Consider the following 23,368-nt stretch of genomic DNA (forward strand, 5'->3'; position numbering starts at 1 on the left):
TACCTCCCGGTGGCTCCCCTGGCCGGGGTTTTCCGCCAGGCGGCTCCCCTGGCCGGGGTTTTCCGCTCGGAGGACCCCCTGGAAGAGGTCTGCCTCCTGGTGGCTCGCCTGGAAGGGGTCTGCCTCCTGGTGGCTCGCCTGGAAGGGGTTTGCCCCCTGGTGGCTCGCCCCTGCGACCCGGCTTCCCGCCAGGTCCACCGACGGGCCTCACGCCTCCCCGTCCGCCGGGCTTCTTTCCGCCACCCCCGCCGCCCCCGCCGGGGCTTGAGGCACCGCCCGAGGGTGGCGCACTGCCGCCGCCGCCTCCGCCGCCGCCGGCCGCGCCGGCCGCGCCCGCCGGCTCCGCCGACCCCGACCGAGAAGCGCTCGTTAAGAGATCCAAAGAGGAGCTGCAGCAGCTCATCGCCAAAAAGCTCGAGGCTTGGGACAAACTGGCGCTGTCCAAGGAGAACGAGGAACGAATCGACGCTTTGCGGAAGTTCATGACAATTAACAAGGACGAAGTCGAACTTGCGGGCAAGGTAGGTCCGAAAGACAAGCTCGTTGAGATGATGGACACAAGACTAAAGCTGGCAAAAGAGACCATAGATGAGATAAATGCCGAGATAAAGAAAGAAACTGCCGATAGGCTCAAGACTCTTGACAAATGGGAGAAAGGTGCCATTCAAGATATCAAGAAACTTAACCGAATGGAGTCGGAGCTGGCTATGCGTTTGTCGAAAAGAGGACGGCGCCTTGAGCCTAGATCATCAATGGGCCAGATGGACGATACGGAAGGAGACATGGATGACATGGACAGAGGCTGGGACCGTGGACGCGAGAGGGATATGGATCGGAGTCGAGATCGGTATCGTGACCGAGACCGCGACCGAGACCGCGACCGAGACCGCGACCGAGACCGTGACAAAGACCGTGATAGAGACCATGACAGAGACAGCGACAAGGACCACGATAGGGACCGTGACAGGGACCGTGACCGCGACCGTGACAGGGACCACGAGGACCGCGACAGAGATCGTGACAGGGACCGCGACAGAGACCGTGACAGGGACCGCGACAGAGATCGTGACAGAGACCGAGATCGCGACAGGTCACGAGACCGGGGTAGAGATGGTGATAAGAGACGCCAGAGCGACGTAGACCGACAAAAAGGGAAAGACAAGGAGGGAAAGGAAGCAACTGAGAAGCAGAAGAAAGAGTCAGAAGAAAAAGTAAAGGGAAAAGTGCAACGAGTGAGCATGATAGAACTTGAGACAGGGGATTCACAGGTGTGTGATGACAACCTGCTGAAGTTGCACGAGCTAGAATTTAGAATTGCCAATGACATGCTCAAAGGTAAATACAAAGGCAAGAAAGGCCGCGAACTTACTTCGAAAGAACTCAAGGAAAAACTACGCAGGCTGTGTGACCTGGAAGTTCAGATTGCAGATGAACTATTCGGCCAGGAATCCGAAGCATCAGGAACTATGGATGTTGAAGGCACCATCACGAAGGCTACCCTCAAGCGCTCGCCCGGCGAGAGGGAAAGACGAGGCAGCCGTGACGTTGATCGAGATTCAGACAGAAGAGACTACTACGAACGCAGGGACTACTATGATCGTCGTGACTATCCACCAGAATACGTGGATCAGTACGGCGGTCAAATGGATTTTAATGCTCCGGCGGAGTTCCGTGCTGACTTCAGGCAGATGACAACAACGATGCCACCGCCGACGCAGCCCATGCCTCCGATGCAACCTATGCCTCCGATGCAACCGATGCCTCAGATGCAACCGATGCAACCGATGCAACCGATGCCACAGATGCAGCCTTTGCCACAGCCACCACCCGTAGTACCTCAGCCAATGACACAAACAGTAATTCAACGAAGTGGTCCGGGACCTACCCTGGGAGCAGTTGAAGAAATTGGTAACGACTTGGTTCGCCACCAGGAAAATATCGAAGTGTCCGGTGAATCTGGTGTTCAGGTAATCAAGCACACCACGCACTCGGAGTTAATCCGCTGCGGATCGGCGGAGCCTCACGCCATGCAGATTCCATCCAAGCCAGCTTTTTCTGTTGAGAGCATTGATCCCGGGCGAAAACCCATCGTGGCTACTTTCGAGCAGGTAGCTGACGATCAGCAGACTGTCGTGAAGCTCAAGACTGCCATCGACATTGAGATTATACCACAAGGCGCCAAGCAGCCTATGTCCATGGCAGAGAAGACTGAGGTACTGACGCGCTCTAAAGCTGAAGAGACCGAGGAGGAGGAACCACCACCTCCCCCTCCAAAGAAAAAGCGCTCCAAGGAAGCTCAGCGGGCACGTTCCCCGAGCGCAGTCCGGTCGCCGAGCCCTCCCGTGATCGAAGAAGAGGATGAGGACGATGACGATGAACCGTCGGGGCCGCGCATCCCGGAGCTAGCCGACCGCCGCGTGACCACTGATGACGAAATTCCGCCGGGACCGTCCTTCTGGCAGTGGATCTGCCAAAGCATATACTCTCCCCGAGGAGGAGCTCGTTGCAACGTGACCGCCGAACGGCAAGACCGGCCAATGCCCCAGAATCGGGGCCGATCGCGGAGTCGGGACCGCGATGAGAGGGTCCGCGAGAAAGAGGAAGAGTTGCGCCAGCTGATCGACAGCGTCATCAAGGTTTCTCAGGATGTCATCCTCGCACGGCGCGCCATTGAGCTCGGCGGCGTCGGCGAGGACCGTTGCTTGGGCAACATGCTGGAAGCCGAGGGCAAGTTGCGCAACTTAATCGACCTGGAGATGAGACTAGCAAATGAACTCTCCAACTTCAGAAACTCTGACATGGTAGCCAACGAAGAGTCGCGTATAAGCGTACTCAACGCTGAAGAGAAAATCCGTCAGTTGATCGACGTCGAGTCTCGTCTAGCGGAAGGCTTCGTAGCCGAGCGCAAGTCCTCAGTCAAGTCCAAAATCTCCGATGCCATGTCTGAAGGCGCCCTGCGCAGCTTCGCCTTTGAAGAAACAGCTCACGGCACAGAAGTGCGTGGGATGCCGAAGAATGTGCCGAAGAAGCCTCGCAAGCTACTACCTCATATGCTTCCAGACAGTGCACCCGGACGGAAGTCCAAGGCCGCTGACGATGAGAGCCGAAAATGCCGGCGCAAGAAGGGTGCTGACACGGACGACGACAATGAGCCGGACGAGCGGCGCAGCTCGCGACCGGCGCGGCCCAGGTCCCGGCGGCGGGATGACGCGGTGGAGGAGGACGATATGCGGACGCCGCGCCGCAAGATCCGGGAGCAGGACATCGACTTGGTACCGAGACGACCCAAGCCGAGAAGTCGATTGCTGCCGGTCGAAGACGACGGAAACGACTATTCACGCGAGTGGCTGCGCAAACGCTCCTCCAAGACTCGCAATGCCGACGAGGACGAAGATTCCTCCTGGGTGCGACGAGGCAGTCCAGCGCCCCGCAGACGCCGGGACCAGGACCGGTCACCCAAGAGGCGTGGGAGCCCGAACAAGTCGACGCACAGGCAGCTGATCAAGGTCCAGGAAGGCGTACCCGTAAAAATCAGCCTCAGCGGAAAGGTAAGAGTCGCACCTTGGCAGCCCCTGCCAGTACGAATACTCGAGTTTCTGATTACACTGCAGTTTCTCTACCACGCATCAGGCTCTGTTCACTTCAGTTACTCAGCGTAGTCTCAATTTCCATGCGGGCGTTTTTATGGTAGGCATGCACTATTAATGATAAACTGCGACCTCGTGTTCCGGATCGAGTGAAATCACCTCCTTGCTTCCTTTTATTGTTCTGAGGCTATCGTATCCTTTTGCCAATACCTTAATATAAAATCTCGTTAAACCAGGTACTTGGGTTCCCCCAACCGAAACATTCCAGGAAGCGAGGTGGTCGTAGTCAATCTTAATATTTAGAAGAAAAATGAAAGCAAAAATGTCAAATAACATTAAAAAAAAACTTCACAGGCAAGGTTTCTTAAGCGTATAGAGGCAAGCAGATGAGGTTGAATCCGATAAAACGTTTACTACTTGAAGTACCTTCTTATTGTCTTGAGGAACAATTTCAGCGCTTTCTGGCCCATAAGAAGTGTGGTGAGAGCCTTCGCTTCGATTAAATTTTCTCCGACGGAGTTTTACCTGCCCTTAAAGGAGCGCTTTTGAAGTAAGACTCGTGAAGTGAACACGGCTCGGTTCACTGCAGTCCCATAATTTTTTATAGCAAGGCTATTAGGCCGTTGTCCGTATATTCATGATATTCGGTATTACAGACTGCAGTGTTCACAGCCATGTGACTGCCAAATCAATTTGGCTTCTTCGAGTGGTCTTTTCGGAGCGTTCCAACGAATCTGCGCAATTGCATAATACAAGGTTTAGGCTGCATTTGGCGAATAAGCCGACCACTAATAGCGCACAATTAGTGCTTCAGCATTCATACTGGAGCTCTGACATTGTTTCACAATCAACCTTCATTGCTGCCTTAAAGACCTCTGTATAGCGCTGTCAAAGCGCTCTCAATGGACCACTCGAAGATTTCGTCGGCCTTACGCGCACTTGATCGATGCATTTTCGGGCACATATTGTGCTCGAGCGGGCTAACTGCTGCGGTGATACGCAAAATCGTACGCCGAGCTAGTTGTCCGTACACATGTAGAGGTTACCGTAAACTCTCTCCACGAAGAAAGAGTTTAGCTAAATCGTTCCGTTATCGCGGTGATATAACTGGCCGCAGGTGTGGAATGCAAACTCACGTCTTCGCATTCACATTATCATCTGCTTTCATTTTCATTTATTTATAATTTCTTTATTTCAATTAAGACCTTCAAGTAATTATCCTAACGCTGTCCTTCGTATCATTGTTTGTTGGCTCCTTCTAATACGACTACTAAAGATTGGGCCCCTCGATTGCCTTTCTTCTCATATACTATGTGGGCTCGATTTTTGTTAATCATGACCGTATAAAGCCAACAGACAATGAAGCCAAGGAAAGCATAGGGAAAATTAGCTGTGGTTGAAAATGAAATGTAGCAAATAATAAAAAAAATGGAAATGAAAATACACGAAAAGATACCTGGCCGCCGGTGGGAGCCGAGCCCACGACCTCCGCATTACGCGGAGGTTGTTGACGTCTTACGTGGCACCATTGTGCAAGAAGAAAATGTTCCACATCCGCCCATCATGGCTCTAAGTGGCTCTGGCTGACACTGCCAGGGCTAGATCTAGTAAGCATAATTTGTACCCGAGCTAGTGGACAAATTGATAGCCGTCGATGCGTAGCACAATTGGTAGCCTTGGCTTAGTTGTAAAACGCCAGCCTCGGCTACAGGAGATAGTGGGTTCGATTCCCACAGTCGCCGGGCACCCACCGGTTCTCATATGGGCACATGTGTACCCCCGCCTGGCGTTTGGCTTTCTTCAGGAGTGATACGCTTGGGAAAGGAGCCTGCTCCTAAAATTCCCGTCGACACACTCACAGAAACAAAAAAAGTGATTGGCTCGCTCCCACGGCGGCCATTTCCCATGTTTCCATTTCCCTTCGGGTTGGAGACAAGTACCCCTTTCCAAGCGACGAGGTCCCATAATGGCCGAGCACCAGGCCGGGAGCGCGCTTGTACCTATTTTACCGGCAGGCACCCGGCGACAGCACTTGCCTCCCACAGCCGCGGCGGATGCTCTTCAAGTCTGTGGCTGGACAACCAGGCGTCCAGAGACAACTCGCGAAATCTCTATTGCGCCCCCTATTCGAGATGTTAACCCCCGAGAGCCGAGCGCCAGGCCAGGGAACATGTCTACCAATCAGAAAGAAACCCACCAAATGCATCGCGTGGACAATATTAGAATACGAGAGCGAACAGATACGTTCCCGCCCACAAAGCCGACAACGGGGAACTCTTCGGCAGTCCAGCACGTAGCGTAAAAAAATTGTATTTTCAGTGTCAACGAAATATGATGATACGATTTCGGTAACAGCAAATGCAGTCAAATGGACTGTATTTAGCAGCGATCCATAATTTTCATTCTTTTCTTACCGTCAGTCGCGCCGAGAGCCCGACACCAGTAAATAATGGCAACCCTGTGGTATCTGTGCTGGTGAGAAATGGCGAAAAGAGTGGCAGTATAAATAGATCGTTGCTAAATACGGCTCCAGGTACGTATTATTAATGGTACTGGACAACATTTGTATCTCTAACTGTAGTCCATAAAAAAGACGCCTTTTAGTGCTATTGTTCTTTTTTTCCTGGGGGTAGGAGGGAATGGGTAGGGCGTCCAAATTTCCTTTAAATTGAAAATTTCCTTTAAATTGAAAACATTACGGCTCTGACTGGATACTATGTTGCCGAACATAATCAAGATGTTTTCTTTCTTTCTTTCGCTCATGTGTCCAGGCTAGTTGCAGAGGGTTAGCACTTCAAGTGTGCGCCCGTTGAGCGCAGGCTAAGAGCGCGCATGCCTCACATTCTAGTATTTGTTACTCGGTATTATAAAGGCCGAGCGGAGTAGGTTGTTAACTTAACGAGGCCCCATCGTAAACTTATAAAGCGCCTTCTTCTTATAAAGCACCCAAAATGTATAAAGCACCTTCTAGAGAGCGTTTTACGTCATATTTTAATAGTGTTGCTTTTTCTAGAAGAGAGAGGAGAAATTTAAATGTCTCGTCGCCATGATGCCAACAGGCGATCTTCAATGCCGACAGACACTTTCCCTTAGTCTCGACTATAGCGTCCGCAAGCGACATTCCTTCAGAGGGACCACATCACATTTGAGTCGCAAGTACCGCCTGCATTTTTACAGCGAAGCTCTATATGGCTAGGGCATTGCCGTCGTCCGCGAACAACCCGCGAACTGGCTCGTTGGCGCCCCTCCGCGCAACCGCGCGGACGCGCTCGTGCCAGTGCCCACGCGTTCATCGTCGTCGTCTCCTACAGCTGGCTCTGTTGCCGCTCATTGCTTAAGGGGCTGTGAACCATTCATTAGGAGGAGGAAACTATCAACGTCATCACCATCATCATCATCATCATCAACTGTCATGGTCAGTAATGGCTCGAGCATTGTCGTCTTCTTCCACAGCTGGCTCGAACAAGCTCGTGCTTGCGCTCGCGCGTTCATCGTCTATAGACTTCTTCCGCAGCTGGCTCCGTTGCCGCTCATCGCAGAATTTCGTTTCTCTTCTGTCGTCGTAATTGGGGGGGGGGGGGGGGCGTTAAAATGTTTATTTACGGTTGTATGAACCATTGCTTAAGGGGGTATGAGCCATTCGTTGCCTTGCGTGATGGACGCATTTAATAACAGAGGTGATACGAGAATGTGTGTGCATACCTATTGCCACGATGACCACCGATCAGGACAATAAATATGCTCGTACGTTTGTTCAACATTCTATATCACCTCTGTGTCGTGTGCTAGCCACCCTCACAGAGTGTAATGGCTCATGATCTTTTTTTTTTTAAGGAAGCATTCTTTGCCTCGTTAGAGGCGCACTTTGCGGTTGGTAGGTGGGTAGGTTCCTGTCTCGCCTCACTTCGGGCCTTTTCAATGAAAATTAATGCGTGACCGATGGTGGGATTGAAACTTCGTCTTCCAGCACAGCAACCATAACCATAACCTACCATAGCCATAACTAACCATAGGATCACGACTTTGTTTCTCTGTTGCCTTTCTTAGATCATGGTCGCACGCATACTTCACTGGTACCAAAGCCGAATGAAGTATGCGAAAAAAGCTCTTTGAGACAGCTGGCGCGTGCGTCGCGTGTAGTTTCCCGAATTCTACCCTTGTGGCAGCTAGCGCTTTGAGAAGTTGTGTGATTAGCCCGATTCACACAGCCGTCATTCGGCCCGTCCCGTCACGGCAACGGCATCCGTCAGGAGAGAGCGGTTGGTTCGGGACGCCAAGAGCTTCGGACAACACCGCCAGCGACCCGTTCTTTAGGAGAAACCAGATAGGAAACGGTATCTCCTGACGGACGCCAAGCTGTCGGTGACGGAGCGGATGACGGCTGTGCAGACCAAACCCGCCTTCGGGAGCGGTCCAAATTCCCTAGTCCTTTCCTTACAGCAACTAACGCTACGTGAGAGGTTGTGAGACATTGTACCGCTTTCGTGATCGGCCCATATCGAACAGGTTTTCTTCGTGTCGAACAGTTCTTCACATTTCTTTCTAACATTTCGAACTCATATCGAACATTTCTTTGCCGCGGAGCACAAACACCATCGTCGTTTTGACATCTTATAATTATGAGGCACGCCGTAGTGAAAAACTGCGGATTAATTCTGACGACCTGGAGTTCGTTAACGTGCGTTTTCGCATTTCGCCCCCATGGGAATGTGGCCGCCGCGGCCGGTATATCATGATCCCGCTCTCTCGGGCTTAGCTGCGCAACGCCAAAGCGATGGCGCCACTATGGCGGGTGACATAGACCACATGGCATATGCGCAGATACGCACTATTGTATAGCACTTAGTCACAGATGACGCCACATTTCATGTTTGTCTCCCTTACACCCGTCCAGTATACCTTGAGAACCCAACGATCGGCATGTTGTAAACTTGCGTCTAACGGCCGCAGTGGAATTTTAGCCCTAGCTATCATACGATGATTACGATCAGACATACGTTTTGTGTTTCATGAATGTGTTTCGATTTCTCGTGCTAGTAATGTCTGCCTCTTCTAATAATCCAGTTCAAGGACAAGAATTATGCTTTCTGCCACCGGCGGTATTTAAATATTCTGTTTGACGTAGTAGTTCTGCGGAAACCCGCAAGGTGGAGAGAAGTAATGAATAAAGGGAGAATCAGACATCCACCAGTTCGTAGCGATTGCTACAAAGGAAACCCATACGGGTTCCTCGAAAGAAAAGCCTCATAGTTGAAGAAAAATTCGTCCTGGTCCGGGACTCGAACCCGGGACCACCGCCTTTCCGGGGCAGCCGCTCTACCATCTGAGCTAACCAGGCGGCTAGCAGATGGCAGGGCGAAGTCGAATTTGTCGACAACACGAAGCAAAGGCAAGGGTTTGACGTAGTAGTTCTGCGGAAACCCGCAAGGTGGAGAGAAGTAATGAATAAAGGGAAAATCAGACATCCACCAGTTCGTAGCGTATGGGTTTCCCGTATGGGTTTCCTTTGTAGCAATCGCTACGAACTGGTGGATGTCTGATTTTCCCTTTATTCATTACTTCTCTCCACCTTGCGGGTTTCCGCAGAACTACTACGTCAAACCCTTGCCTTTGCTTCGTGTTGTCGACAAATTCGACTTCGCCCTGCCATCTGCTAGCCGCCTGGTTAGCTCAGATGGTAGAGCGGCTGCCCCGGAAAGGCGGTGGTCCCGGGTTCGAGTCCCGGACCAGGACGAATTTTTCTTCAACTATGAGGCTTTTCTTTCGAGGAACCCGTATGGGTTTCCTTTGTAGCAATCGCTACGAACTGGTGGATGTCTGATTCTCCCTTTATTCATTAAATATTCTGTGAAACTTAAAAATGATCGTTCTCTATATCGGAGCTATTTGTTCGGCGTTCGTTGGCAGCAAGAGTCCGGAGTACCCTTGCTACAGACGAGTTCCAAACAGTGCCTCGACCCCATGCAGGGCATCGAGTAAGTCCAGAGTACCGTCCAGCATATATCGTCAATGCACATATACTGGCAGGCTGCGGCGATGAGAGAGGGGGACCTTCTTAACATTTGCGACTGCTTGTAGTACGACCACTGTGCACATGTCGCACAGATATAAAACGCGTGTCCAAAATCATTTTCCACGAACTGCATTAAGGTCGGTGCTTGGACGGTTGAGCGGCATTTTGTCGTACGGTAGAACATCCGGTGTCGAGCATATGCAGGCTTCGACACCGACCCGCTGAGAAGAAACAAAACTGGAGAAAAACAGACGAATCTTTTATTTCGTGAGTGCCGTTTTTCATTGACTTGTCCCTCTTGGTGGTATTTGATGCGACATAACGATTAACTGCCGTCTGCTTTTACGAACAGTTAAGCCTAAGAACTCTTGTCAATACCGCCCCTGGTTTGCGCTGAATGCGCGCGTTTCGTGCTTCCATTCGCGATGAATGCAGATAGCATAAGTGAACTTTGACTTCGCCACACAGGTGGACGTTAACGCTTTCCAAAGCCCAGAAAACTAACTACAAAAGCGTAGCGCCACTGCCACCCGCATGATGTCTCCAACCTGCATGATGATGATAATGATAATTCATAGGCATCCCTTTGCACAGGCGCCGACTGCGGGGGGGGGGGGGGGGGGTAGGCTGGGAGGCCCGAGCTTTCTCCGCAGGTTTCCGGGGGCAAAGGCAGAGTCCCCCCCCCCCCCCCCCCGGCTATGCCGAAGCCAACACCCCCACCCCCCACCTAAAGTGTCATTACGCGAGTTCCGTTACCCACGTCATTTGAGGTTGCTTTTGAGTTACCTCCAGCTTTTCTTTTAAATATTATTGTGGCTAAAAGCTTAACTGCATCATTGTCGGTGCGGACATGCATAGCTTTTAATTGATACGTTCGCTTTATTTCTGCAAATCCTGACAATGAGTACAAGCGCATTAGAAGCACCAGCGGCGGCTTCCTCATCCGTATTATTAACAACATATTTTAAGGTTCCATCATGAACGCTGTGCACAGATATATTTAAGTATATACGCAGGTCAAAGTTTATTATATTTTTTCATGAGAAGGAGGTAGCCAACTAACAATTGTTTCTAATAGCATGTGGATAACCTATGCTTAAAAATTAAATTATGGGGTTTTACGTGCCAAAACCACTTTCTGATTACGAGGCACGCCGTAGTGGGGGACTCCGGAAATTTGGACCACGTGGGGTTCTTTAACGTGCGCCTAAATCTAAGTACACGGGTGTTTTCGCACTTCGCCCCCACCGAAATGCGGCCGCCGTGGCCGGAATTCGATGCCCTGCTGACCTCGTGCTCAGCAGCCCAACAACATAGCCACTAAGGAGCCACGGCTGATTAGCCTATGCCTAGATAATGAATAGGTAGCTGTACCTTCACCTTGCTTCAAATTGGTTTCCTTGCTTTTTGATCCTGAAAAAAAAAAAAACCTGCAGACTTCACAGTGACCTTTCTGCAGAATCTTTTATCAACGGCATGTGAAATGCACATTAATGATATGTGATAATGATATGTGTGATAATGATAACGCCTCATGAAAAAAAAATCAGAACTCTTCTAATAATTTACAACATTTAGGGATTAAAACATCGCCACTTGCATGCAGAGGCGATAATTATATATATATATATATATATATATATATATATATATATATATATATATATATATATATATATATATATATATATATATAGGGTGTCCTAGCCAACTTTAGCCAGAGTTTAAAAATATGCCGCTGCACTCTGACCAAATGCATGATGCTGACTATAGTACGGAGTAAGTCACACCTTTTTTTGTATTCTTCTTAATTACATAAGTAGTCAATATTAATTAACCGATTTCTGAAGCAACAAAGTTAGGTAAAAAATTCTAATTACAAAGTTGTAGAGCGCTTTGCAAACGTCGGATTAAACAGTTTCGAACTTCCTATCCATTAGTTATTATTGTTTTCCCGCTTACTGCAGATGCCCGCGAAATACCCAAAAAAAAAAAAAAGATACCACGTGACATGCCCGCTTGCGCGCCGCGATTGCAGCGGTTCCAAACTTTACGCGTAGAACCGAACATGACATCTAGCATGGTGTGCTGCCGCTGCGCCTGCTTATCGCTACCATGAACCGCCGCGATGGACGCACATCGCTGGCCTCAATCGCACAGCGAACGCCTGCGTCACCGCCCTGTCGCCGTTTAAGCGGCAGCACGCCCTGCTAGATGCTATGTTTGTACGCGGCACGTTGGGAGCGCTGCAATCACGGCGCGCAAGCGGGCATGTCACGTGGTATTTCTTTGTAGTATTCGACCTACGCTTTCAACTCTGAGAAACACGAAACGACCGGTTTCAGCCCTTCTTTCTTTACGCACGCCCACCTCGTCATACGCTGGACACTATCTTTTCTTTTGTCCTCCATGAAGATTTGTCTATCGTGGAGATCTTGTGTCGTGCAGAAGAGACTCGTCGACTTGCTAACTTGCGTACACTGGGCGTGCAAGGCACCTCTAAAGCACGCTACGACAGTCACCATTGACATGTTGCCTGTGTTCCCGGCGACCTCGTGTGGCTGTGGACTGCAATACGCAGACGTTGTTTGAGCTAAAAGTTGCTTGCCGACTATGCCGGGCCGTTCTATATCCTCGATCGTCTAAGCGATGTGAACTACACGATTGCACGTCTCACGTCCAATGGCCGCTGTTCACGCAAGACTGAGGTGAAGCATGTTGCCCGCCAGAAGCCATTCACACGCAGGAAGCAGGAGTGACTGGCCCTGGGAGAGGAGGAATGTTACGAAGGGTCACTGCAAATAGAACACGTGGGAAGCGAGAGTGGAGAAAGAGGAGGACGACGTTGCTTCTACGATTTCCACGGTTTTTGTGCCTTGGTGATCATTAAAGCAGCCCCTTAACCCTCTCCGCAGACCGTAACAATATAACTCTCGCTTCCCACGTGTTCTATTTGCAGTGACCCTTCGTAACATTCCTCCTCTCCCAGACGAAGCACTCCGGGCAAGTCACTCCTATATATGAGCAATTCTAGCTTAAAAGCTTCCTGTGAATTCACGAAGTCGCTTGTTAGCATCCGTTAAATAACAGGCAGTTGAGCAAACAAAATGTTCCTGGTTCCTGGCGCGCTATAACGTAAAACTATTCCAAACTTTTCTATTCCAATTCTGCAATCAGCCTACCGCGATTCGTCAAAAACTTTTTGGACCACCTCCACTTCACCTGTCTGTCACGCGACGTCACGAAAACCGCGATAGATCCCCATCTGATATGACGTGTACACACTGATTATGCATAATTTTACCTAACAAAACAAAAATAGTTATTTCTGATTAGACGCCTTTTTGCCATTAGTCCTCGGCTATTGGTCAGAAGTTTTCGGGCCGCACCCACTTTACCTGCCTCTCACGCGACGTCACAAAACCGCAAGAACTTACCGCGTTAAAGTGACGCGTACGCGTTCAAGATGCATTAATATGCCGAACAAAACTGAATTTTCTTCTGAATAGCCGCAGGCTGCCTCGTTCCGAGAGGAATCATAGATGGCTGCCGCCGATCGCTCCGGCACTAGCTGCTCGCCCCTGCCGGAGAGCATGGGCTTATTTGCGTGTAATAAAACATGTTACATGGCCATGTAACGTTTTCGAGAACTATCAGCGCGTTTACGACCTCGTTCTGCCAGCTTTTCTTTGCTGAGTATCCGTTTTAGCGTCATTCTTAAGCCTCCGTTGCATTCCGCTGAGATTGTCGACGAGCCACCGCAAGCTAAGTAAGAGAGAGTGGACCAATAGGAGAGGCCGGCACCACCCTCTTCATCCGGTTATCGATATTCAGTGCAGTGGCTCGGCCCCATCGAATCCCTCTCCACTTGAGCATGCTCCTCGCCTCTTGTGAGCCAATTAGATAAGACAAGCTGCTCAGCGCGAGCAATGTTATTCGTTTTTCAAGCAAACAAAAGTGACCTCCTATGAACGAAGAGAGCGTTTAGTTGGTCTGTTGAGGCAACCCAGCGGGTGACCGCCCGATGCTTCCGTCGGCCGTTACGCAAATTTGACGTCAGAAGATTGGCATAAAAACATATTGGTATAGTTTTACGTTATACGGCCCCTGGCCCTTGATCGGAAATAATATCAACGTAACGGGCCATCAAGGCTCTCTCAGAATTCTTGGTTAACGCCGGCTTAGATTCAAACCTGTGAATTGGGCCTTCGGACAAGAGCGCGTGTATATTCGCATCCCCTTCTGGCTGTCCTCGTCATCAATTCTCGTACCCCTCTTTTTTCCCTCTTTTTCTCATTTCCCTCTGCAGAGAAGAGCAGCAGGCTAGAGGACCTGCCTGCATTTACTCAATAAATTTTCCTCTCTCGCTAAACCTTCGCATCTCATTGACTGCAGCATTGATGTTGGATCGGCTTAGGTAATTCTTTAACTACTAACCATGGACGGCCTGAAAAACAACACGCCTCATCTTTCCATGCAGTCAAGCAGCAGCATCGAGCTGTTTCACAAAGTAAATTTATGCTATCTTTCTGTACTTGTTCTTCGCTTACGCAAATGAACTTGAATCGTTTCCAAATGATTTGAACGGTTATGTTTTGCGCCCCGGAGGTGAATTGGAATTAACTCATTTTGGCTTAACCGGAACGAACATGGAACGAAAAAAGTTTCGTTTCGACACTCTGGAATTGATCTCCCGCTCTCCCTCCTTGTTTCACTCGCGCTCTCGCATTCCTTTGCCAATGTCTCGCACTGCCCCCGATATATCCTCCCAAGAAGTATCTTTCTATCTGACGCATTGAAAGTCTGGATGCTGCAGGAGCTGGCCCTCTAACAGACTGGCTGGAATTTTAAAAAATTATAGGGTTTTACGTGCCGAAACCACTTTCTGATTATGAGGCACGCCGTAGTGGTGGACTCCAGGAATTTTGAACACCTGGGGTTCTTTAACGCGCACCTAAATTTAAGTACACGGGTGTTTTCGCATTTCGCCCCCATCGAAATGCGGCCGCCGTGGCCGGGATTCGATCCCGCAACCGCGGGGTCAGCAGCCCAACACCATAGCCGCTGAGCAACACGGCGGGTGGCTGGAATTTTCTCGCAAGAAGAATTGTAGAACAGTTTTTCGTGAATAAGGCCCCTGCGGTCGTCGAAACCATTCAGCCATCGCTTGCGTGTATGCTCTTTGGCGCGGGTAGGTTGCTTTTTTCATTCAAGTAGACAAGTGATCATAGCATTTTCAATTCCACATGAAAGCATGCGCGGTTAACCTTTGGTCACTATGTTGGTATGAATTGATGGTATCTTCTTTTAAAGAAAGGAATGGAGCACCGCTAAGCTCATGTAGAGCATTGTGTAAGATCCACTTGATTCCATACATCCTTCAGAAAGCGATTTTTAAAAAGAAGTGCATAGGCATTTATTTGACTCCCTTTAACTTTTAATGTCTAGAATTCTCTTTCCCTCTCAAACTATCGACGAACTGTTCAACTTAAAAATCGCGGCGTTAAAAAGCAGTACACTTCTGCAAGCGTGGGTAAGCGTCTAAGAAGGAATCTATTACAGCGAAGCTGTATACCTCTACCATCCAAGGAAATTTTCGTGTCGTTGTAAGCAAAAAAGAAAAGAAAAACTCCGCATGCGTGGGCCGATCCCAGAGATAGTGCAATGCCGGGCCGACCCGCGGCGGAGGTGACGCAGGCGTTTAGCGCTCCCCATACGTGGGCCGATCCCGAAGATAGTGCGACCGGACCAACCCCCGGTGGATGCGCAGTTCACCATTAAGGGGCCCACATACGCAGCTTCGCTGGTCATCCTCCTTCACAGAGTGGAAGAGCACTGAGATTGTTTTTTTCTAATTCAAAACAGAGTTCATTGCCCTGTCAGACTAGACATCTGTGAAAAATGGCGTTAAGCTGGCGGTGGTAACGATAGCTGTCCACGGCCAAAATTTCTGCTCGTGATAATAAATGTCAGCCTTGAACAGGACATGCATTTCGGTGCGCCTGATTTTCGCTTTAAAAGAAAGAAGGGGCAAGGACGACATTGTAACCTGTAATAGCCCGTGGCGTTGGCGAATCGCAATTGTCTATGCTGGTAAAAAGATAGAAAATAACTATGAATAACACAGACGTCCCAGTTAAGCTTTCCAAAAGCCTCCACCTAGCAGTAAGAGGCGATCTTAATTGGAATGCCAACGGAGGTTTTAGCATATTTTAGGGACGAACTTCCAAGGGAAGGGAAGCGTAGCAGAGGGCGGCAGAAAGTTAGGTGGGCGGATGAGATTAAGAAGTTGGCAGGGACAACCTGGTCACAATTAGTACATGACCGGGGTAGTTGAAGTATGGGAGAGGCCTTTGCCCTGCAGTGGGCGTAATCAGGCTGATGATGATGATGAGGGACGGACTCTTGCATTATCACACGCACAATGTCCTCCTCATTTCTGCCTTGCCTCATCTTGATTTTACTTCTTTCGCCATGGGACGTGGGAAATTCCTCTGCGCGCACACGGGAGAAGTTAGTTCAGGTGAAAAAACTAACTTGAGCGTTATGTTGGGAAGTCGCTCTCAGCATAACACACACCTGCGTTTTCTGTCTTCCTTTGTGCACAGTAGACAACAGAAGTGTTTCAATGCAGTGTAAAGATGTGCATGTCTTTGGAAGCGATTTGTACTCTAGCGTTTCAAATACGTGTGCTAGATGACCTACCTGCCACCTACCTACCTAAATGCGTGCAATGTCTCTGCGCAGATGCTCGAAGGAAAGAAAAGGCGTTCCAAGTCAGGTGACAATTTTACGGAGACGGCGCCAGACACTACGCGGAAGAGCGCCATTTCTGTGACCGAGGTATCGTCATCTATCTCAATCAGCGACTCCATCACGGAAGCCACGACAGTGGTGCAGAAATCTTCGAGCGATGGCACCATCATCGGCAAGCGCTCCATAACGTTCGGAACTCCACGAACCAGACCTGCCAAGGCGCGCACGCCCTCCAGTGGTGCCCGTTCGGGCAAGGGCTCTAGCCAGGTTTCCGTGCTGACTGTGTCCATTAGTGACAGTGAGGACGTCGATCCCCGTGGACCACCACAATCCAGGAGAGCGCGTGCTGTCCTGGCACCAAGGTCGCGGCCGGAGAGCCCCCCATGGACATCAACGCGGCCAACTCAGCACGTGACGCGGTCGTGCAGCCGCCACCTCGCCATGCAGAGGGCGGCACAGATGCGCGGCTACTCGAGAAGCCCTTCGCCTAAGCCCGGCTACTCGTTGGCATCGGGGCGCATGTACTCGGCAAGCCCTACACGTGTGCGCAGTCCCATGCGTGTGCCGAGCCCTCGGAGGACATTGTTTCAAGTCGTGGATGAGAGCGCCTACTATGCCGAGCCAGTGGTTCGTGACCGCGCACGCCTTCTGCGTCGCGAAGACCAACGCTTCCAGATGAGCGCTGACGATCCAAAGCCTCAGCGCGACGGCAAATGGCACGAGCCGAAGCTTCGTGTGAGCTACGCGGCTCGTGTGCCATCCCATGGCAGCCATTCAGAGAGTTCGCTCAGCTGCAGCGTGTCCTCAAAAACAGCACTGGACTACGAGCGGGGCGATAGCCCACCAGGATATTATCGGACCGCTTCCCAGCTCGATCGATACTGTGAACCATCGAGGGTAAAGTCGTACAGTTCGACCCCACAACTTTGTTACGAGGAATCGCCTTCGAGAGCGTATCGCGATCATTCACCTATAAGAGGTTACGTGGAAGGATTTCGAAATGCTTCTGGTGTAACCACACACGGCCGTGACGTTTCACTGTCAAGAATCAGCGGATACTCATCGCCGAAAGCAGGCCATCAGGGCTCGACTGGAAAAATGCTAGTCAGCGTCAGCTCCTCGAGACTAGTCCGTAGCGCGTCCCTCCCCAGAGACAGCCCTAGCACCTCCTCTCCGAGGGTCTCTCGTAGAGGCTCTCCGTCAAGGCTCGCTCGTGAGGCCAGTGCTCTCAGAGGTGCACGAAGCACATCACCTCGTCAAAGTCGCAGTACGTCCCCCCGGAAACCAGATGCGTCGCTAGCAAGAATAAAGGTTCGAGCTGCGTCATCGTTGCACCTTGGTTATGATACATCATCATCTCGTACGGAAAGTTCACGCAGAGTGACCCGGAGAGCCTCTCCGGATTGGCTCGAACGTAATGGTTTGTTCCCGAATGGGCCTTTGTCCCCGCCACCACCAAAACCCCCAGTGCCTCCACCAATGCCACCTCCTAAAGGTTTCTCAATGGGACCGCTTGGTTTCGAGAGCACGAGCACGTCAGCTTCAGCCATACGTATAACCATGTCCCCACCTCCCATGCCCCCTGTCCCGCCCATGTTGCCGCCTCCAGCACCAACTGAAATAGCAGCTTTGCAGGCTGTAACGATAACGATGAAAGATCGGGGACGAGAGCGAAGTTCCTCCGAACATGAGCTGTGCGCCGCGGAACTTCAGCGTCAGAAGCAGCAACTTCAACTTGAGCAACTGCTTCAACTTCAACAAACGCAGGATTTTCATCCACTGCAGGATGTCGATCAACAGCAGTTGCAGCAGCAACTTCAAGAGCTGCAGAAAGTTCTGCAACAACAAGAAGGTGCACCGGTACTCCAAGTGCAATTTCAAAGCCCGGCTGATCCATCCGGGCAGCCTTCAACGCCGCTAGCTCAGTCTGTGCTTCAAGTGCAGTTTCAAAGTCCATCACAGCCAGTGCCTCAAGTTTTTCAAGCTCAAATCCCGACACGAGCAGAGAGCCCCGGTGTGATACAAGTTCAGCTCCAAAGTCCAATGGTACCTTCGGAACCACAGCAGACTGAGTCCTTCAGTCAGATTACTTCGCGTGTTGCGCATCCAGAGCAACCAGGAGTACTGCAGGTCCAGCTTCAAAATCCATTAGACCCCACAGTTTCCACTCAACAAACTGCGCAATCAATTTTACAAACGCAGCTTCAGAGTGCCATGGATTTTTCTGCGCTGACGGGAACTTCGCAAGTTGACCAGCTCGGAGTCCTCCAGAGCCCTTTAGAGCCAAAAAGCACTGCATCGGATCAAGCAGGACTGTTTCAGATGCAACTGCAAGGGTTAATGGATTTTTCTCAACAGCCACTCGCACAGTTACAACAATCTGATCAACTTGGAGCAATGCAAGCACAGCTGCAATTTCACAGTCCATCAACGGCTTCTATGGGGTTCATTGGCGAACAGACGGCGCAAACTTGCCAGCTTGACCAGTCATTCCTGCAACAATCAACGCCACAAATGGATTTTAGTGGTCAGCTAATGCCTCAAGTCCATGTGGCCGGTTCGGCAATGCCGCAAATTGGATCTCCATATCAAACAATGTCCCAGATTCAGCTGTCGATGCATCAAACAGAGCAGCTTGGTCAGCTTCGTCCATCAATGCAGCAAACTGGATTTCCTGGTCAGCAAGTATCTCATGGTCAACAGCCAGATCAGTTGTTTCTTCAAATGCAGGCACAAAGTCCACTGATGCCTTCAGTAGACTTCTCCAACCAGCCATTGCTGCAGCCTCCTTTTCCATGTCAGCAAATGTCGCAAGAGCAAGAACTTGCCCAGAATATACTTCTAGAACAACAGAAAAGGCAATTCTCACTGCAAATGAATCTCGGAACGTCCTCGATGTCTAACTTCATGCAGGAATCAGTACAAGCCATGCAAGCATCAGGACATCGGATGCCTTCACCGCAAGCTGATATGCAAGGAATGCAGGACTGGACCCGCGAGCAAATTCCAGGGGAACCTATGCGACACATGCAAGAGTGGGGGTCAGCGATGCATATGCCAGGGCCATCTATGCGAGATGGCAGACGTCAGGCCATGGATCAAAGCCAGTTGTTCAACCAAACACCACCTCAAGAACTTCCGTTCAGCCATGGAATGCCTCGAAGGGTAGCACCAAGTCCTTCAGTGAAAATTTTGAATGAAATGATGCAGGAAGGTCTACTTGCTAGTCGATCATCGCCGCAGGTGCAAATCGCCGAACGAAGAATGGAAGTCCAGCCCTCAGCAGAAACGCGTTTCCAGGACCCGCTTCAACAGCAGCTGCTACGGCAGAGATCCCAACCACACACTGTAGTTATGTTTCAGAAGTCTGATCGGGATATTCGCCTTCCTCGACAAGAGAGGATGCCACAGCCAAGGAGTAGCGAACCGCGCATGCCGCGCTTTCCGTGGTGCAGCCCCGAGGAAATGGGGAAACGGCCGCCCTTCTGGTGTACACCTCAGCGAAAGTCGCCACCCTCAGATACTTTCCAGACGCCTTCCAGAGCGGAGGGGTACCCTGAAATGATTTTTGCATCGCCGCTTATGCGTTTTCCTGGACCATTTATGATGCCTATGCCTTCGCCTATACTACCCAGGAGACTTCCGGGGCTCCAGGCTCACCAAAGCTTCTTGCGCCATGTCCGTTCCCAGGGCGGACCTCGCGAATCCACTCCACAACTGGTGCAGCGATCGGAGCAGCCTAAAACGCCTCAGATGCTTCAGACGCCGCAACCTCAGCAGCCACCACAAACGCAGCCGTCACCACAATCACAGCCGTCGCAGTCACCGAAACAGAAGCTGCCGAAGCCATCGCAGTCATCGCAATCCCCGCAGTCAACAAAGCCTCCGCAGCCTGCGCAAACACCACAGCAGCAACAGCCTCCGCAGGAGCAGCAGCAACAGCCGAAACAAGTTCACCAAAAGCTCCAGGAAACAGCGCAAAATAGTGAGCCGTGTATGCAGCAGATTCCGCTACCTGTGACAGGCTACCAACCTACAATGCAAGGGCCTCCGTTTCCGAGGTTTCCGTTCGGTATGCAGCGACCTCGCTCGTGCACACCTCTCAGAACACCATCTCCTCTTCCACCGAGACCCCCCTCCCCGTCGTTCAGTGCTCGGTCGCCACCACCGCGGTTTCCCGACTTGCGTCAGCTTGAATTCCAGACAAGGCTGCAGCAACAGATCTTAGACCAACAGCAGCAGCAAATGCAGGAGCAAATGATGGCCGCAGCGCGCCTACAATGTCCACCAAGGCCGCCAAGAAGTCCCGCTAGCCCAGTCCCAATGCACCGAAGCTCGCCCAATCTTTTGCCCCCGTATGGACCACAAATGTTCATGCAACAGCAGATGCAAGAACAGTACCGTATGCAAAGAATGCAGCAAGCCAATCAGATTAATCGTCTTCGGGGCATGGGAAGCGATACTGATGGAGGAGGTTACTTGCGCCGAAAGATGCTCAGCGGTACAAAAAGCAGCTTGCCTGACATGGTCAGTCCGTCAGATTATGGCAATACTACTGTCAACACAAAATCATTGGCAGCTGCATCAAACATGATAGAAAAAAGGAAGCCACCGCCGCTCCCACCGCACATGCATGCGCACCCACATGCACATAGGAAACAGAACTATCGGCATGCTGCAATCGAAACGAGAATGCGCAATTCTCAAACTGAGATGGTTGTTTATTTTGTAGTGTTACTAGCCACAATAATTGGTCTCTGGACGGTATTGGACATTTACGGACGACGTACTGCTGTGCACTCATTAAATGGAAGCTACATAGCAATTCCCAACGCTACCATGAAGGGTTTCAGAGACAGCTCAGGCCAGAACGGCGTTCCTGTCAACGCAAGCGGGCAACCTGGCTTTGAGCTATGTAGTTCATCAGCATGCCTAGCGGAAGGCAGCTACGTGTCGCACCAGCTAAACTGGAACGTGAACCCCTGCGAAAGCATGTACGAGTTCGTATGTTCGAACAGCCCGGTCAAACCAGCTGATGAATTGCTTCTGTCCGACATGGAAATTTCGCTGCTGCGCAAGCTTCGAAGTACATCCACTTCAGGTAGCCCTGCAACGAAGCTTATACAAGACCTCTGGAAAGAGTGCCTAGATCAAGAGACACGCAATCGCCTAGGTTGGGGCCCCCTGAAGCACATGTTCAAGGCTACATCATTGGCAGACTGGCCGTACCAGCAGTTCACCACACAAGGAGAGCCCGCTATCTGGCAGGCCGCGGCTCGGGCACTGCGCTATTTCGGCTTGGCCACGCTAGTTTTGTTAGAGCCCAGTGAACACCCTTTGTTAGGACGCAGCCCTCTGCTGGCCTTGGACAAGCCCGTTCTGCTGATGCGTCCGGGAAATGACAGCTCCTGGTACTACGAAGCAATTTCCTTGGCCCTATCTTCAGTAGCTCGCAAGAGTGTTGCCAAACACTCGATAGCCCTGGACGTGACAAACTTCGCGCGGCAGCTGGCAAGCGTTGTGCGGTCGCCTGGAGCATCGGGAGACTTGGGCCGTGACACCAAGCTGGAGCGCCTCCGCAGTGTGCCTCGCTACCGGGCATTGCTGGCGGGCTTCCTGCAGAATGACAGCCTCGTGAACGACGATACTGAGCTACTCCTGAGGGCGCCAGAGTACGCTATCCGCCTCGGCTACCTGCTGGATGACACGGCGCCGCACGTGGTGTTGAACTACATCGGGTTCCGGCTGCTGGTTCACGTGTCGCCGTTTGTTCCCGAGTCGCTGCGCAAGCTGGTGCCTCTGCGGGCTCGGCAGCTGGGACTGGGCGACCGTGGCCCGGGACAGTTGGTGTGCCTGCGTGCTGTCGAGCACGCGCTGCCCACGGTTTTCTACCGCGCGGCGTACGAGTTGCACCGGCCACTGCTGGACGCACTGCTTGCTGCCGACCTGGGCGGCGTACTGAAGCAGGCGTTGGCGTCACGGCTGGCACTCCTGCGCTGGCTGGATGGCGAGACGCGCGACCGTGCTCTACAGAGGCTTCACCAGCTCGAGCCTCGTCTGTTGTTCCCACCGTGGGTGACCGACACAGCGAAGGCAGAGCACGACGTTCGCCAGGCGCCACACGTGATCGTGGGCGAAGGCCTCCGATCGTACGCACGCATCACCAAGCATCTGATGCATCGCCGGCTGCAGAGCGCCGACCCGTGGCTCGGCCAGCCTCCTTCAGACGACCAGTGCTGGCTAGGTCCCGGTCGCCGCATCCTCTACGTACCACTGACGGCACTGAATGCGAGTGCGCCGTCTCAGGAGCCATTCGTGTTGTTGCAGCTGGCGCGGCTGGGCGAACGTGCGGCGCGCTGCCTCGTACGCCTGGTCCTGGACGGTGCCGGCAGCCGTGCCGAGGACCCGCGAGCATGGTGGACTCCTGCAGCGCGCCAGGGTCTCGCGGAGCTGCGCAAGTGCTACGCGCTGCAGAGCCGCGGCGACCGACCCGCCGCCGCCGAGGAGAGCGCCGCCCTGGTCGTGGCTCACACCGCCTTCGAGGCACGCGTGCCGGCGCTCGACTTCCGACTCGAAAACGCGGTCTCCATGTCCCTGGACCAACTCTTCTTCATCCACTACACGCTCGGACACTGCACAGCCGACTCCAATGTGGCGCGACGCGTCAATTTGGCCCTGCTCAACTTCGGTGGTTTCCAGCGAGCGTTCACTTGCGACGCTGGCACTCCGATGAACCCACGCAAGAACTGTGACTTCTGGTGAATGGTCCCGGTGCGCGGCCGAAAATTTTTCCAAGGGCTGGCGAGCTGGCTGCGAGTTCTATGAAGCATGTGCCCTCACTTGTTCCTTGTTACAACGCGTGGTATTCGACTGCGTCGGAAGTCGGCCACACGTACACACAAGCTAACATGTGCACCAGGCATATGCAGTGGCCTTTTTGCAATTGTGCGCGTGAGAAAATTTTTTTTTTTTGCGTGTGTGTTCAAAGGGCTTCAGAACGGGGTTGGTTGTT

General features: G+C 51.6%; 1 protein-coding gene and 2 non-coding genes across 3 annotated transcripts; 2 read left to right on the forward strand and 1 right to left on the reverse strand.

Annotated features, from left to right (window-relative positions):
- Nucleotides 1-493: 493 nt before the first annotated feature.
- Nucleotides 494-23,368, forward strand: LOC142565766 (uncharacterized). Its single transcript, XM_075676290.1, has 2 exons — nt 494-3,548; nt 16,348-23,368. The coding sequence occupies exons 1-2, from the start codon at nt 549-551 to the stop codon at nt 23,116-23,118; spliced, it is 9,771 nt and encodes a 3,256-aa protein (XP_075532405.1). The 5' UTR covers nt 494-548; the 3' UTR covers nt 23,119-23,368.
- Nucleotides 8,851-8,925, reverse strand: TRNAS-GGA (transfer RNA serine (anticodon GGA)). Its single transcript has one exon. It is a non-coding gene; the product is annotated as a tRNA-Ser (tRNA).
- On the forward strand, nt 9,247-9,321 carry TRNAS-GGA (transfer RNA serine (anticodon GGA)). Its single transcript has one exon. It is a non-coding gene; the product is annotated as a tRNA-Ser (tRNA).

Source organism: Dermacentor variabilis, unplaced genomic scaffold (genome assembly GCF_050947875.1).
Source record: "Dermacentor variabilis isolate Ectoservices unplaced genomic scaffold, ASM5094787v1 scaffold_12, whole genome shotgun sequence".
NCBI lineage: Eukaryota > Metazoa > Arthropoda > Arachnida > Ixodida > Ixodidae > Dermacentor > Dermacentor variabilis.